We start from the raw sequence: 16,794 nt of genomic DNA, 5'->3' as shown, positions 1-16,794 counted from the left end.
TCAATACACTTCAGAAACTGTCTACCTGGCGTCAGGGGTCGCATAACCAGGACTTGTGATCTGCACCGGCTGCTCATCCACCACCTGATCCCATGGCTTCACCTGACCCTGATCGGGGCGGTGGTATCGAAGCAGGTGCTACACCTTGCCCAAGGGTGGCCTGCAGACCAGCAGAAGGAAGCCTTACACCTCCTTTGGTAGAGACGCATCTCCACCACACCACCCAAACATCCAATATTTGTGGTATTCAGATTTTATCCTGAGAAATACTTCAAGATAGCAACAGAATATAGAAATTTACTGCACATTACAGGCCCTTCAGCCCACAATGTTGTGCCGACCACGTAACCTACTCGAGAAGCTGCCCAGAATTTCCCCACCACACAGCCCTCTCTTTTTCTGAAACAACTGACTGTATCTGAAAGTTTACACAAATGACGCCACAAAAAATTTTAATTCAGGGAGTAAAGGGGCTGGAAGTGAACCCCAGATGTGGGACTCCTGCACTTGGAGCAGAACAGAGCCATTGGTTGTGGACTGCAGGCGCACACAGTTACCAAAGCAACCTTCTCGTCCGACAAAAGTCAAACACCTCTGAACAAGTGAAATCCTCTGTGCGCCACATTAATCAAAATGGCCCTGAAGCAGAGCAACAGGCTTGACAAGACACGGCTCTCGAAAAGAGCACTCCTTTGTAAATGACAAGGCCACTTCAATCACACAGCCGAGAGTAAGTGATGAGCACCACTCGACTATGATGCACCTCGGCTTTTGCCCCTTTCTCACTAAAAACACACAAAAAACCTTCAGTTTATGTCATTAAAAACAAAAATGCCGCACTTTCTGTGCTATTTTGGGGCTGATTATTCTCTAAACTAGAAACTTCTACCCACTCAGTTAAAACAAGGTCCCGTCCACCATGGTGGTAGCATCTTATCGCCAATAAAACCAAATTATACCGAAATTGGGTGGCAGGAAGGAAATCCGTCCCTGCCAAAGGAGGTGTAAGGCACTCCTTCCCTCCACTGGCCTGCAGGTCACCCTAGGGCAAGGTGTAGCACCCGCTTAGCCTCCCCGATCAGGGCCACGTGAAGCTGTGGGAGCAGGTGGTGGATGGTTGTATGAGCAGCAGGTGCAGATCTCAACTCCTGACACTGACACCAGGCAGACAGTCTCTGAACCGTATTGATAATGGGCTGGGGGTCACCCGTCTTGTAAAGACACACGCTGCCCAGAAAGAAGGCGATGGCAAACCACTTCCGTAGAAAACTTCGCCAAGAACAATCGTGTCCACGGAAAGACCCACGATCGCCCACACCATACGACACGGTACATAATAAGCGATACTACAGGATGTAGATTTTCTACAATAATACTGTAATATTCCCAGCTAACTTCGCTCATGTTCATCTGCAGCATTCCAAGGAAGGAAAGTACTTACTGACGCAGCTCGGCCTTTACAGAGCTGGATACCCGAGGGTAGCAGACACTGAAAAGGCTGCATGCCGAAGTCCTGGACGTGAACCAGTCACCACAAGTCAGGCGCTTGACCAGTGGCACAAAGTGGACTTCTAGGTCTGCAGGAGAGTGCTCGTGGGAGATGGCTCGCAGTGAATCGATGGCTTTATCTCGTACTACCGATTTTTCCGCCATTGCCAGGTTCTCCAAGGGAGGCTGATTAGTGGGAAAGAATTAAACTGAAACACATCTTCTTTTTTCTCTACTTCTAAGAAACACAATATTTAGAAACAATCTTTAAGATAAATTCTTAAATTGCTGAGAATTAGGAATTCTCATAAAGAAAATGAGACAGAGAAACATTTAAAGGCAGAAGAATATAGAGCCGTGCTGGAGGACAAAACACAAACTACCAAAAACTGTATAAATCAAAGGACATATTTTCTCAATCACAGAAATTCCCAAGGTTCGTAACCAGAAAACACTGTACTAATATTAAATAAATGGAAATTACACTGACACATTCCTAATTATCAGTAATTACTATTTCATCTTCAAATTAAGTACCAATAATTGTTCATCCTATGCGGTTTTAATATGCAAATAAACATGAAGCTGCCTGTCATAATAATTTTGCCAAAGTTTGAGGGAAGTCCATGGTCATCCAATTTGTTAGAAGAAATAAAAGTGTAAACTACTTTCTAAATTGGGAGAAAGTTCAAGAATCCGAGGTGCAAAGGGACTTGGGAGTCCTCGTGCAGCATTCACTAAAGGTTAACTTGCAGGCTGAGGAAGGCAAATGCAATGTCAGCAGTCATTTCGGGAGGACTAGAATATAAAAGCAGGGATGTAATGTTAAGGCTTTATAATGTATTGGTGAGGCATCATTTAGAGTATTATGAGGAGATTTGGGCCCCTCATCTAAGAAAGGAGGTGCTGACATTGTGCAGAGTTTAAAGGAGGTTCACAAAAATAATACTGGGAATGAAAGGCTTGTCACGTGAGGAGTGTTTGATGGCTCTGGGCCTGTACTCGCTGGAGTTCAGAAGAATGAGAAGAGACCTCATTGAAACCTATCAAATGTTGGAAGGTCTGAATAGAGTGGATGTGGAGAGGATGTTTCCTATGGTGGGGGAGTCTGAGGCTAGAGGACACAGCGCCAGGATAGAGGGATATCCTTTTAGAATGAAAATGATGAGGAATTTCTTTAGCCAGAGGGTGGTGAATATGTGGAATTCTGTGCCACAGGTGGCTGTGGAGGTCAAGTCATTGGGTATATTTAAGGCAGAGATTGATAGGTTCTTGATAGGTTCATGGCATCAAAGGTTACTGGGAGAAGACTGGGGAGTGGGGCAGAGGAGGGGAAAAAAAGGATCAGCCATGATTGAAAGACAGATTGATAAGACTCTTGATTAATCGCAGCATGAAAGGATACAGGGAGAAGGCAGGACATTGGGGCTGAGAGGGGAAAATGGATCGATGGGCCACATAGCCTAACTCTGCACCTGTATCTTATAGAACTATTCAAACAACAACTGTGCCCATGTTCAGTTTAGAGTTGCAGGCATCACAGGGGCTCCGAGAAAACGTTTCTGAATTGCTATTTTCTATAATACAAAGCCAGGCCATCTCAGCGTTCTTCAAGAAACACTGCTAAAAGTTTGTGATATTTTATATACAGCCCCTACCCACACATGAGCGAATTGGATGCCTTACGTAAATGCTTTAAGAATTCTCTGCCTGTACTCGCAGGTAATTTTACACAAAAAGAAAACATTTTTGAAAGGAGTATCAATACAAAAAGAATGCACACACTCTACACTCAACATACTGAACGCTGGAATGTCTAATTTGGAACCACTGCAAACAATAAAGTAAAACATCGAACAGTACAGTACAGAAACAGGCCATTTGGCCCACAATGTTGTGCTAAACCAGCTAAAAAGAAAATCAAAAACCACCAAGAACTAATCCCTCCTACCTACACAATGTCCATCTCCCTCCATCTTTCTCATACCCATGTGCCTATCCAAAAATCTCTGAAAAGCCTCTACCGTCATACCAGTCAATGTATTCCAGGCATCCACCACTCTGATGGTAAAAAAACTTACCCCTCACATCCCCCTTGAACCTACCTACCCACTCTCACCTTTAATGCATACCTCTGGTATTAGACATTTAAATCCTGGGAAACAGATACTCCTCTCTACTTTATCTATGCACATGCTTCTCATAATCTTACAAACCTCTAGCAGATCTCCCCTCGGCCTCCAGCGCTTCAGAGAAAACAACATAAGTTTATCCAGCTCTCATGATCACATGTCCTCTAAACCAGGCAACATTCTGGCGAACCTCTTCTGTCTCGTCCCCAAAGCCCCAACATCTTTCCTACAGTGGGTCAATCAGAACTGCATGCAATACTCCAGACGTGGCCTACCCAGAGTCTGATAAAGTTGGAGCACTTCCTCTGAAGCAGGCAGCATCCTGGTTAAACCTCATTGATCGAGCTACTTTGGTGGTTTCATAAATTGATTTCAATATTTTAATTCCGAATTGTCCTATCATGAACTGATCACTGAAAATCATTTTAATTTGAACTCTGCCCTGTAATAGCCTGAGGCCCTCGTTATTTAATTTCAGAATCTTGTTCCCCATTATGGGTATTTAAAAACAATACAAGTATGTTATTTTAAATAAATATTTAATGCATAGGACCATTGCCTCTGGGCATTAACATCTGTGTTTTGTTTCCCCCGGTTGGGCTCATGTTGAACGTATATTTCGTCAATACAGAGCAGAGGTTTCAGTGTTCGGGGGACGGTATCAGTCCATGTATGTTTTCCAACAGGCTGTGTGGGGAACCTGGATCAGGGGTAAAGTAACTACACTTCACTGTAGCAATTCTCAATGATACACCCCTCCAATATTTCAACCAGGTCCTGAAGAAGGGTCTCGGCCAGAAACATGGACCGCTTACTCTTTTCCAGAGACGCTGCCTGAGCTGCTGAGTTCCTCCAGCGTTTTGTGAGAGTTGCTTTGGATTTCCAGCATCTGCAGACTTTCTCCTGCTTACAAATATGTTGGGTGGCACAAAGCCTCATCTGCCTCAAAGATTTTATTGCAAACAATAAAAGCAGAGAGGGTTCTGTATGTGTCCATTTACCCCTCATTCAAGCAACCCATCATAACAAAGAGAGATTACAGGGACATTGCCGGGTCTGGAGGACCTGAGTTATATGGAAAGATTGAATATGTCGGGACTTTTTTTAACTTGGAACATAGAAAATTGCAAAGAGATATGACAGAATGAGACAAGATTATGAGGGGTTTCGATAGGGTAAATGCAAGCAGTCATTGTCCACTGAGGTTGGATGAGACAGCAGCTGGAGGGTCATGGGTTAAGGGTGAAATGTGAACTGTTTAAGGGGAACATGTGCTGAACTTTTCTATGACTCATTATTAAGTCATTTACTTTATCATTGCCTGTGGAACCCTGCTGCTTTGAGAATCATCTTCTGGAAATTAACCTTTATTAAGACAGTAATACCACTTCAATGGCATTAACCGCGTGACCGTCCTGTGCAGTGCTTTGTAAATGTACGTCCGCTCTTACCAGCAAACAGTGAGCATACTCCGGTCCGCCAACGAGCACCGTGAAGCTCCCTAGTTGCTCCGCTAATGCCAGCAGAGCCTCGTCTTCAACGAAAATGGTGTCTGCATCGAGACGAGAAATCAGTGGCAAGGCGACTCTGAGGGGCGATTGTTCAAACCGAGGCAGCCCAACCACACGCAGCTTTGTACCTACCAGTCAGAAGTGGGAGCAGCTCATTCCGGGTACGCTCTACCCCCAAGGCCAAGGCAGTTGTGGACAGTTGCTTTATGTTGTTCAACCGTAACTGGGGAAAGGAAAGAAATGAAATTGATCAATGCCATCCAACCCTGAACAAAAAAAGATATTTTGCTTAAAATATGCTACAATCAAAAATACACCACGAAGTGCCCCTTGTAACAATTAAATGCAGGTAATGGCGAACAGAACAGAAACCCATAGCAGAAAGCATTATTTCCAGAGCAGAGTGAGGTTATAGTTGTGACAGAAAGATTGGATCTCATGATTTAGCGATTCAATCCATTTCTTGCTTGGGCATTGTTGTGTATGTGGCCGGGTTACACAATAAAACTATAAATAAAAATGCTGGAGACTGGAGCTAAGTTAACAGGGTTTTTCACTGACGGAACCCGAACTGAACACAGATATACAGATCAATACGCGCCTAATAGCGCATGTTCAATAACGCGTTACTACACAATAAAATAGTCCCATGTTATACAGTAGGCTGTACGGTACAGGCATAATTCATTAGTACAGTTGATGAGGTTCAGTAATAACACTGGCCACTCCACTGGGCATCGCACAACATTATTCTCGTCAGCACAAGTCCTGAGCCCAGTCATAAAAAGGTTTCTCTTTCTACAGATGCTGAGCCTCTGCTTTGGACATCCATTTCCATGAATACAGGACCATAATTCACTGAACGTGGTGCCATGGGTAGATATGATCATGAAGAAAGCTTCTGGCACCTTGGCCTTCGTAAATCAAGGTAAGTTTGGATGTTATGTTGAAATTCTATAAAATAGTAGTAAGACCTAATTTGGAGTGTCGTGTGCACTTTCAGCTGCCTACCCACAGGAATGATGTCAGTAAAGTTGAAAGAGTACAGAGAAGGTTTATAAGGATGGTGCCAGGACTGGAGGACCTGAGTTATGAGGGAAGATTGAATAGGTTAGGCCCTTATTCCTTGGAACATAGAAGATTGAGAGGAGATTTGACAGAGGTATGAGGGATCTAGGGTAAATGCAAGCAGACTTTTTCCACTGAGGTTGGGTGGGACTACAACCAGAGGCCATGGTTTGAGGGTGAAAGGTGAGAGGTTTAAGGGGAACATGAGGGGGAATTTCTTCACTCAGAAGGTGGTGAGAGTGTGGAATGAGCTGCCAGCACAAGTAGTGGATGCGAGCTCGATTGAATTGACTTTATTACCAACATCCTTCATATACACGAGTAAAAATCTTTATGTTACGTCTCTGTCTAAGTGTGCAACTTATAATAAATAGTATGTATGTATGGTTCTCAGCAATGTTAACTGCTAAGGCTATTAAAATGGCTTCTCTGTAATGTTAACTGCTAAGGCCAATGTAATGTCTTCCCTGTAATGCTCACTCCTGATGCAATGGTTTCTCTGCCGCTGTGATGTTTGGGTTATAACTGCAGATAACGGGGAACTAACCAATGGGAGACATGTTATTCTATCTTGTATGTTTGGAAACTGAGTTGGTACACAGGCTTTCGGGTGAGGCGAGGGAAGAGGAAGGACAAGTGTGGGCAGCGCTCGGTGGTCACAGGACAGCGTATACGGGAATTCGAGGGTCCGGAGGTTGCTGGCGGTTCTGCGGAGGTCGTTTATGGAAGAACCCCAGATGCGTGAGCTCCAACAATTTTTGTGCACGAATTGATAACTTTAATAAGAGCGGCACCTTTGTCTTTTATAACTGGGGAGAGACAACCTAATGCACTATTGAATGCTACATACTTTTCAAAGACTTGTGAACGTCAGAAGCAATATAGCAATGCAAAGGGCCTTAAGAATAAGTTGAGGGTGATATGAAGGATCTTCCAGCAATGGAACAGAAACAAAAAGAATAAAGGTAGATCAAATCCTTTGAATAACCATATACTTAATTTCCTCAACAGTTTTCCAAATTAAACAATGAATATTGTGGATAGCAAATAGTGCCAGTGCCCGGATCACCTCACCGAGCAGCTGCCACTCCTCCAGAACTCAATTCCGGCAGCTGCTTGGTCTTCAGAACAGTCAGGTTACAGTAAACTGGAGGTAGGGCATCATCAGAAGCCCCCAAATGATCCGCTGCTCGATCCGCCCTTTCCTTTTCCTCGGCCTTCACGGTGATGGCAAACTGACACATGGCCTTCACCCCAGGGGCAGGAACACTCTCCCACTCCTCGTCCATGTCCAGTCCCTCATGCACCCGTCGGGACAAAGCATCTGCATCAATGTTCCGGCTCCCAGCCGGTACTTCAGGCTGAAATCATATACCGACAAGGCCGCCAACCACCTGTGGCATCCAGTTTCGCCAAGGTCAGGATGTAAGTGAGCGGATTGTTGTCCGTCCTCACCTCAAACTTGGCCCCAGAGGGACAGTCACTCCGCTTATCCACCACTGCCCATTTCAATGCCACAAATTCCAACTTGTGGGTGGGAGAGTTTCTCTCGGAGGGTAACAAACTCCAGCTGACGAACACCACAGGCCTCAACCCGGTGCCCGGATCCTGATACAACATACGGTAGTCGGGCTCTGCAAAAGCCAGCACCGGTGCCTGGGTCAGCAACTCTTTCAGCGATTGAAAAGCCTCGTCGCATTTTGCATCTGTCGAAAGGGCTCTGATGGGTTTAGATATTCTCCAACCTCCCGTCCCCTTTTCCCTTTCCCTTTCTTCCCCAAGGGAGGGAAACCACACTGAAGCTGGTTCAAGGAGTGACTCACTTTGGGTAGCCCTTCATGGATCTCCGATACCAACCACAGAACCCCAAGAATGAGCGCAGAGTACTCACAGTCTGGGGCCTCGGCCACGTGGTCCCCAATTCTATCTAGCTATTAAATGATTACACTTTATAACTCTTATTTTGTTGTGTAGTTAGTAGAGAAACCAAATATAAAAGACAAAGACGCCACTCTTGTTAAAGTTAACAGTTTGTGCACAAAAATCGTTGGAGCTCACGCCTCCAGTGTTCCTCCTTATATGACCTCCGCCGAAACGTTGCCAACCTCCGGACCCTCAAATTCCCGTAGACTCCGTCCGGTGATCACCGAGCACTCCCTGCACTCGTTCTACCTCCTCACTCACCTTGACCGAAAAACCGCAAAAACTCAGTTCCTAGACAAACAAGATAGAATAATGTGTCTCGTATTTGGTTAGTTCCCTGTTAAAACCCAAATATCGCAGCGACAGAGAAACTATTACATCAGCAGTTAACATTAAAGAGAAGCCACTTTAATAGCCTTAGCAGTTAACATTACTGAGAACCATACATACATACTATTTATCATAAATTGCACATTTAGACGGAGATGTAACATAACGATTTTTACTCGTGTGTATGAAGGATGTTGGTAATAAAGTCAATTCGATCGAGCTCGCATCCACCACTTGCACTGGCAGCTCATTCCACACTCTCACCACCTTCTGAGTGAAGAAATTCCCCCTCATGTTCCCCTTAAACCTCTCACCTTTCACTCTCAAACCATGGCCTCTGGTTGTAGTACCACCCAACCTAAGTGGCAAAAATCTGCTTGCATTTACCCTAGGTCCCTCATACGTCTGTCAAATCTCCTCTCAATCTTCTATGTACCAAGGAATAAAGGCCTAACCTATTCAATCTTCCCTCATAACTCAGGTCCTCCAGTCCTGGCACCATCCTTATAAATCTTCTCTGTACTCTTTCAACTTTACTGACATCTTTCCTGTGGGTAGGCAGCTGAAAGTGCACACGACACTCCAAATTAGGTCTTACTACTGTCTTATAGAATTTCAACATAACATCCAAACTTACTTTGATTTATGAAGGCCAAGGTGCCAGAAGCTTCCTTCATGACCATATCTACCCATGGTACCACGTTCAGTGAATTATGGTCCTGTATTCATGGAAATGGGTGTCCAAAGCAGAGGCTCAGCATCTGAAGAAAGAGAAACCTTTTACTGACTGGGCTCAGGACTTGTGCTGACGAGAATAATCTTGTGCGCTGCCCAGTGGAGTGGCCAGTGTTATTACTGAACCTCATCAACTGTACTAATGAATTATGCCTGTACCGTACAGCCTACTGTACAACATGGGACTATTTTATTGTGTAGTAACGCGTTATTGAACATGCGCTATTAGGCGCGTATTGATCTGTATATCTGTGTTCAGTTCGGGTTCCGTCAGTGAAAAACCCTGTTAACTCAGCTCCAGTCTCCAGCATTTTTATTTATAGTTTTATTGTGTAACCCGGCCACATACACAACAATGCCCAAGCAAGAAATGGATTGAATCGCTAAATCATGAGATCCAATCTTTCTGTCACAACTATAACCTCACTCTGCTCTGGAAATAATGCTTTCTGCTATGGGTTTCTGTTCTGTTCGCCATTACCTGCATTTAATTGTTACAAGGGGCACTTCGTGGTGTATTTTTGATTGTAGCATATTTTAAGCAAAATATCTTTTTTTGTTCAGGGTTGGATGGCATTGATCAATTTCATTTCTTTCCTTTCCCCAGTTACGGTTGAACAACATAAAGCAACTGTCCACAACTGCCTTGGCCTTGGGGGTAGAGCGTACCCGGAATGAGCTGCTCCCACTTCTGACTGGTAGGTACAAAGCTGCGTGTGGTTGGGCTGCCTCGGTTTGAACAATCGCCCCTCAGAGTCGCCTTGCCACTGATTTCTCGTCTCGATGCAGACACCATTTTCGTTGAAGACGAGGCACTGCTGGCATTAGCGGAGCAACTAGGGAGCTTCACGGTGCTCGTTGGCGGACCGGAGTATGTTCACTGTTTGCTGGTAAGAGCGGACGTACATTTACAAAGCACTGCACAGGACAGTCACGCGGTTAATGCCATTGAAGTGGTATTACTGTCTTAATAAAGGTTAATTTCCAGAAGATGATTCTCAAAGCAGCAGGGTTCCACAGGCAATGATAAAGTAAATGACTTAATAATGAGTCATAGAAAAGTTCAGCACATGTTCCCCTTAAACATTTCACCTTTCACCCTTAACCCATGACCTCCAGCTGCAGTCTCATCCAACCTCAGTGGACAATGACTGCTTGCATTTACCCTATCGAAACCCCTCATAATCTTGTCTCTTTCTGTTATATCTCTTTGCAATCTTCTATGTTCCAAGTTAAAAAAAGGCCTAACATATTCAATCTTTCCATATAACTCAGGTCCTCCAGACCCGGCAATGTCCCTGTAATCTTTCTTTGTTATGATGGGTTGCTTGAATGAGGGGTAAATGGACACATACAGAACCCTCTCTGCTTTTATTGTTTGCAATAAAATCTTTGAGGCAGATGCCACCCAACATATTTGTAGGCAGGAGAAAGTCTGCAGATGCTGGAAATCCAAAGCAACTCTCACAAAACGCTGGAGGAACTCAGCAGCTCAGGCAGCGTCTCTGGAAAAGAGTAAGCGGTCGATGTTTCTGGCCGAGACCCTTCTTCAGGACCTGGTTGAAATATTGGAGGGGTGTATCATTGAGAATTGCTACAGTGAAGTGTAGTTACTTTACCCCTGATCCAGGTTCACCCACGCAGCCTGTTGGAAAACATACACGGACTGATACCGTCACCCGAACACTGAAACCTCTGCTCTGTATTGACCAAATATACGTTCAACATGAGCCCAACCGGGGGAAACAAAACACAGATGTTAATGCCCAGATGCAATGGTCCTATGCATTAAATATTTATTTAAAATAACATACTTGTATTGTTTTTAAATACCCGTAATGGGGAACAAGATTCTGAAATTAAATAACGAGGGCCTTAGGCTATTACAGGGCATAGTTCAAATTAAAATGATTTTCAGTGATCAGTTCATCATAGGACAATTCAGAATTAAAACAATGAAATCAATTTATGGAACCACCAAAGTAGCTCGATCAATGAGGCTTAACCAGGATGCTGCCTGCTTTAGAGGAAGTGCTGCAACTTTATCAGACTCTGGGTAGGCCACGTCTGGAGTATTGCATGCAGTTCTGATTGTCCCACTGTAGGAAAGATGTTGGGGCTTTGGGGTCGATGTGGAAGAGGTTCGCCAGAATGTTGCCTGGTTTAGAGGACATGTGATCATGAGAGCTGGATAAACTTATGTTGTTTTCTCTGAAGCGCTGGAGGCTGAGGGGAGATCTGCTAGAGGTTTGTAAGATTATGAGAAGCATGTGCATAGATAAAGTAGAGAGGAGTATCTGTTTCCCAGGATTTAAATGTCTAATACCAGAGGTATGCATTAAAGGTGAGAGTGGGTAGGTAGGTTCAAGGGGGATGTGAGGGGTAAGTTTTTTTGCCATCAGAGTGGTGGATGCCTGGAATACATTGACTGGTATGATGGTAGAGGCTTTTCAGAGATTTTTGGATAGGCACATGTGTATAAGAAAGATGGAGGGAGATGGACATTGTGTAGGTAGGAGGGATTAGTTCTTGGTGGTTTTTGATTTTCTTTTTAGCTGGTTCAGCACAACATTGTGGGCCGAATGGCCTGTTTCTGTACTGTACTGTTCGATGTTTTACTTTCTTGTTTGCAGTGGTTCCAAATTAGACATTCCAGCGTTCAGTATGTTGAGTGTAGAGTGTGTACATTCTTTTTGTATTGATACTCCTTTCAAAAATGGTTTCTTTTTGTGTAAAATTACCTGCGAGTACAGGCAGAGAATTCTTAAAGCATTTACGTAAGGAATCCAATTCGCTCATGTGTGGGTAGGGGCTGTATATAAAATATCACAAACTTTTAGCAGTGTTTCTTGAAGAACGCTGAGATGGCATGGCTTTGTATTATAGATTTGCAATTCAGAAACGTTTTCTCAGAGCCCCTGTGGTGGCTGCAACTCTAAACTGAAACATGGGCACAGTTGTTGTTTGAATAGTTCTATAAGATACAGGTGCAGAGTTAGGCTATTTGGCCCATCGATCCATTTTCCCCTCTCAGCCCCAATCTCCTGCCTTCTCCCTGTATCCTTTCATGCTGCGATTAATCAAGAGTCTTATCAATCTGTCTTTCAATCATGGCTGATCCTTTTTTCCCCTCCTTTGCCCCACTCCCCAGTCTTCTCCCAGTAACCTTTGATGCCATGAAGCTATCAAGAACCTATCAATCTCTGCCTTAAATATACCCAATTACTTGACCTCCACAGCCACCTGTGGCACAGAATTCCACATATTCACCACCCTCTTGCTAAAGAAATTCCTCATCATTTTCATTCTAAAAGGATATCCCTCTGTTCTGGGGCTGCGTCCTCTAGCCTCAGACTCCCCCGCCATAGGAAACATCCTGTCCACATCCACTCTATTCAGACCTTCCAAGATTTGATAGGTTTCAATGAGGTCTCTTCTCATTCTTCTGAACTCCAGCGAGTACAGGCCCAGAGCCATCAAATGCTCCTCACGTGACAAGCCTTCCATTCCCAGTATGATTTTTGTGAACCTCCTTTAAACTCTGCACAATGTCAGCACCTTCTTTCTTAGATGAGGGGCCCAAATCTCCTCATAATACTCTAAATGATGCCTCACCAATACATTATCAAGCCTTAACATTACATCCCTGCTTTTATATTCTAGTCCTCTCGAAATGACTGCTGACATTGCATTTGCCTTCCTCAGCCTGCAAGTTAACCTTCAGTGAATGCTGCACGAGGGCTCCCAAGTCCCTTTGCACCTCAGATTCTTGAACTTTCTCCCAATTTAGAAAGTAGTTTACACTTTTTATTTCTTCTAACAAAGTGGATGACCATGGACTTCCCTCAAACTTTGGCAAAATTATTATGACAGGCAGCTTCATGTTTATTTGCATATTAAAACCTCATAGGATGAACAATTATTGGTAATTAATTTGAAGATGAAATAGTAATTACTGATAATTAAGAATGTGTCAGTGTAATTTCCATTTATTTAATTTTAGTACAGTGTTTTCTGGTTAGGAACCTTGGGAATTTCTGTGATTGAGAAAATATGTCCTTTCATTTATACAGTTTTTGGGAGTTTGTGCTTTGTCCTCCAGCACGGCTCTATATTCTTCTGCCTTTAAATGTTTCTCTGTCTCATTTTCTTTCTGAGAATTCCTAATTCTCAGCAATTTAAGAATTTATCTTAAAGATTGTTTCTAAATATTGTGTTTCTTAGAAGTAGAGTAAAAAGAAGATGTGTTTCAGTTTAATTCTTTCCCACTAATCAGCCTCCCTTGGAGAACCTGGCAACGGTGGAAAAATCGGTAGTACGAGATAAAGCCATCGATTCACTGCGAGCCATCTCCCACGAGCACTCTCCTGCAGACCTAGAAGTCCACTTTGTGCCACTGGTCAAGCGCCTGACTTGTGGTGACTGGTTCACGTCCAGGACTTCGGCATGCAGCCTTTTCAGTGTCTGCTACCCTCGGGTATCCAGCTCTGTAAAGGCCGAGCTGCGTCAGTAAGTACTTTCCTTCCTTGGAATGCTGCAGATGAACATGAGCGAAGTTAGCTGGGAATATTACAGTATTATTGTAGAAAATCTACATCCTGTAGTATCGCTTATTATGTACCGTGTCGTATGGTGTGGGCGATCGTGGGTCTTTCCGTGGACATGATTGTTCTTGGCGAAGTTTTCTACGGAAGTGGTTTGCCATCGCCTTCTTTCTGGGCAGCGTGTGTCTTTACAAGACGGGTGACCCCCAGCCCATTATCAATACGCTTCAGAGACTGTCTGCCTGGTGTCAGTGTCAGGAGTTGAGATCTGCACCTGCTACTCATACAACCGTCCACCACCTGCTCCCACGGCTTCACGTAGCCCTGATCGGGGAGGCTAAGCGGGTGCTACACCTTGCCCTAGGGTGACCTGCAGGCCAGTGGAGGGAAGGAGTGCCTTACACCTCCTTTGGCAGGGACCTATTTCCTTCCTGCCACCCAATTTCGGTATAATTTGGTTTTATTGGCGATAAGATGCTACCACCATGGTGGACGGGACCTTGTTTGAACTGAGTGGGTAGAAGATTCTAGTTTAGAGAATAATCAGCCCCAAAATAGCACAGAAAGTGCGGCATTTTTGTTTTTAATGACATTAAGTGAAGGCTTTTTGTGTGTTTCTGGTGAGAAAGGAGCAAAAGCCGAGGTGCATCATAGTCGAGTGGTGCTCATCACTTACTCTCGGCTGTGTGATTGAAGTGTCCTTGTCATTTACAAAGGAGTGCTCTTTTCGAGAGCCGTGTCTTGTCAAGCCTGTTGCTCTGTTTCAGGGCCATTTTGATTAATGTGGCGCACAGAGGATTTCACTTGTTCAGAGGTGTTTGAGTTTTGTCGGACGAGAAGGTTGCTTTGGTAACTGTGTGCACCTGCAGTCCACAACCAATGGCTCTGTTCTGCTCCAAGTGCAGGAGTCTCACATCTGGGTTTCAGTTCCAGCCCCTTTACTCCCTGAATTAAAATTTTTTGTGGCGTCATTTGTGTAAACTTTCAGATACAGTCAGTTGTTTCAGAAAAAGAGAGGGCTGTATGGTGGAGAAATTCTCGGCAGCTTCTAGAGTAGGATACGTGGTCGGCACGACATTGTGGGCTGAAGGGCCTGTAATGTGCAGTAAATTTCTATATTCTGTTGCTATCTTGAAGTATTTCTCAGGATAAAATCTGAATACCACAAAATATTGGATGTTTGGGTGGTGTGGTGGAGATGCGTCTCTACCAAAGGAGGTGTAAGGCTTCCTTCTGCTGGTCTGCAGGCCACCCTTGGGCAAGGTGTAGCACCTGCTTCGATACCACCGCCCCGATCAGGGTCAGGTGAAGCCATGGGATCAGGTGGTGGATGAGCAGCCGGTGCAGATCACAAGTCCTGGTTATGCGACCCCTGACGCCAGGTAGACAGTTTCTGAAGTGTATTGATAATGGGCTGGGGGTCACCCACCTTGTAAAGACACACACTGCCCAGAAGGCGGAAATGACAAACCACTTCTGTAGAAAACTTTACGGAGAACAATCAGGGTCATGGAAAGACCGTGACCACCCATAGCATATGACACAGCACATAATGATGATGGGTTTAGCAAAATATTTTAGTAGCTTCTGATTTAGAAACATTAATTACAAAAATGTCAATTTTTAGTGCTTGTATTTCTGCTTGCGAATTGTTAAGTTCTGCATCAATGGGCGACTACTCCTATGTGACCTTTAATTTTATTTTTTCTGCAGACTTTTCCACAGCTTGTGCTCAGATGACACACCAGTGGTCCGCCAGGCAGCAGCATCAAAGTTGGGTGAATTTGCAAAGGTTCGGGAGCTGGAGTTCTTGAAAAGTGACATTATACCCATCTTCACTTCCCTGGCTTCTGATGAGCAGGTATGTAGTTGTAGAGCAGACACCGGTGTGGCAGCGGGAAGTCGAATTGAAGTGGGTGGCCATTGGGATACCCCGGCTGTCGCAGCGGACCCAGAGAAGGTGCTCGATGAAGAAGCACCCCCACCCCCAACCCCATTTGTGTTGGTCCTCCGATGTCGAGGGGCCACGGCAGGAGCTCCAGATACAGCGAATAGCCCCGAGAGGAAAGCACCGCTTCGCCTGCAAGAACTGTTTGCAGCCCTGAACGGAGGCAAATGGGCGAGTGTAGACCTTGTCTTGCTTTCGGGGAGAGCGGCGAGGATGAATGAGTGGCGTGGAGAGCGAACCCTGTGGAAACCTGAAGGGTGGGGTGGGGGAAGCGGGGTGTGATTAGTGGCAGAGGCCCCTTGCAGATAGCGGAGGATTGAGATTAGTCTTGGAGTCTATTGTGGGTGGTGGGGGCTACAGACACTGATGCGCTGGAAAGGCTTGTGGGGTGGGAATGCAGGTGACGTAGATGAGGGAAGCGTGGATTATAGTGGAAGAAAGGTGATCTTATTCCCCATGGCTTGTCATGATTTATCTTGCTGAAGCTGCTGCTGTAACCTTCGCTTTATGTCACGTGTGTATCAATTGCTTGTACTGAGGAGCCTCTGTATCCCACACGTCATGGCAGTGTGTGAAATAACGGAGAGCACTTGGCTCATTCCGGTAACAGGCTGTCTGTCATTCCGCTCACTGGAGCAATTGCATGATTTCACACCCCCCCCCCGCCACATTACCGCTTGCATTTTACTGTATGGATGAACTGGAGGTGGGAAAGATTAGTACGGATGGTGCGTCCGTGGCAAAGAACTGAGTTGCATCCGGTTAATATGTCTACGTACTCAATATGCTACGCCTTGTTAATGCCACTTCCTGCTTGCAAAGTTTCTGTTGTCGTAATCTGCACCATCTGTTCACCTTTGTAACCGGGGTTCACAACCCTCTTTTACGCCATCGACCTCCTACCATCAAACGAGGGGCCCCAGGTTAGGAGCCCCTGCTTTCTAAAGTTCCTTTAACCACAGCAGATGGAAGCGGTGCCTGTCAATCTATCGGCATGATTACACCATTCCAGTACTCCAGCTGGAGATGCTCCTCCAGGAAGGTGGTTATCTTGAGGCTTTTGCCTGAAGAGCGAACTGTTTAATCAGTGTTAGTCGTTTCATATTCCTCCAACG

General features: G+C 44.8%; 1 protein-coding gene and 1 pseudogene across 1 annotated transcript in view; one reads left to right on the top strand and one right to left on the bottom strand.

The window, feature by feature from the left end:
• Positions 1-7,819, bottom strand: part of LOC134352511 (serine/threonine-protein phosphatase 2A 65 kDa regulatory subunit A alpha isoform-like) — a 50,293-nt pseudogene extending 42,474 nt beyond the window's left edge.
• A 218-nt stretch (positions 7,820-8,037) lies between these two features.
• LOC134352510 (serine/threonine-protein phosphatase 2A 65 kDa regulatory subunit A alpha isoform-like) overlaps positions 8,038-16,794 on the top strand; it is a 32,261-nt gene continuing 23,504 nt past the window's right edge. Inside the window, exons 1-5 of the mRNA XM_063059777.1 lie at positions 8,038-8,082; positions 9,795-9,885; positions 9,977-10,077; positions 13,464-13,696; positions 15,445-15,592. Coding sequence (XP_062915847.1) covers positions 8,038-8,082; positions 9,795-9,885; positions 9,977-10,077; positions 13,464-13,696; positions 15,445-15,592 — 618 coding nt within the window. The remainder of the gene's footprint in view (positions 8,083-9,794; positions 9,886-9,976; positions 10,078-13,463; positions 13,697-15,444; positions 15,593-16,794) is intronic.

The sequence above is a fragment of the Mobula hypostoma genome, chromosome 10, assembly GCF_963921235.1.
Source record: "Mobula hypostoma chromosome 10, sMobHyp1.1, whole genome shotgun sequence".
Taxonomy (NCBI): Eukaryota; Metazoa; Chordata; class Chondrichthyes; order Myliobatiformes; family Myliobatidae; genus Mobula; species Mobula hypostoma.
The sequence above is the reverse complement of the archived record's forward strand: the minus strand, read 5'-3'. Positions and strand labels throughout refer to the sequence as shown.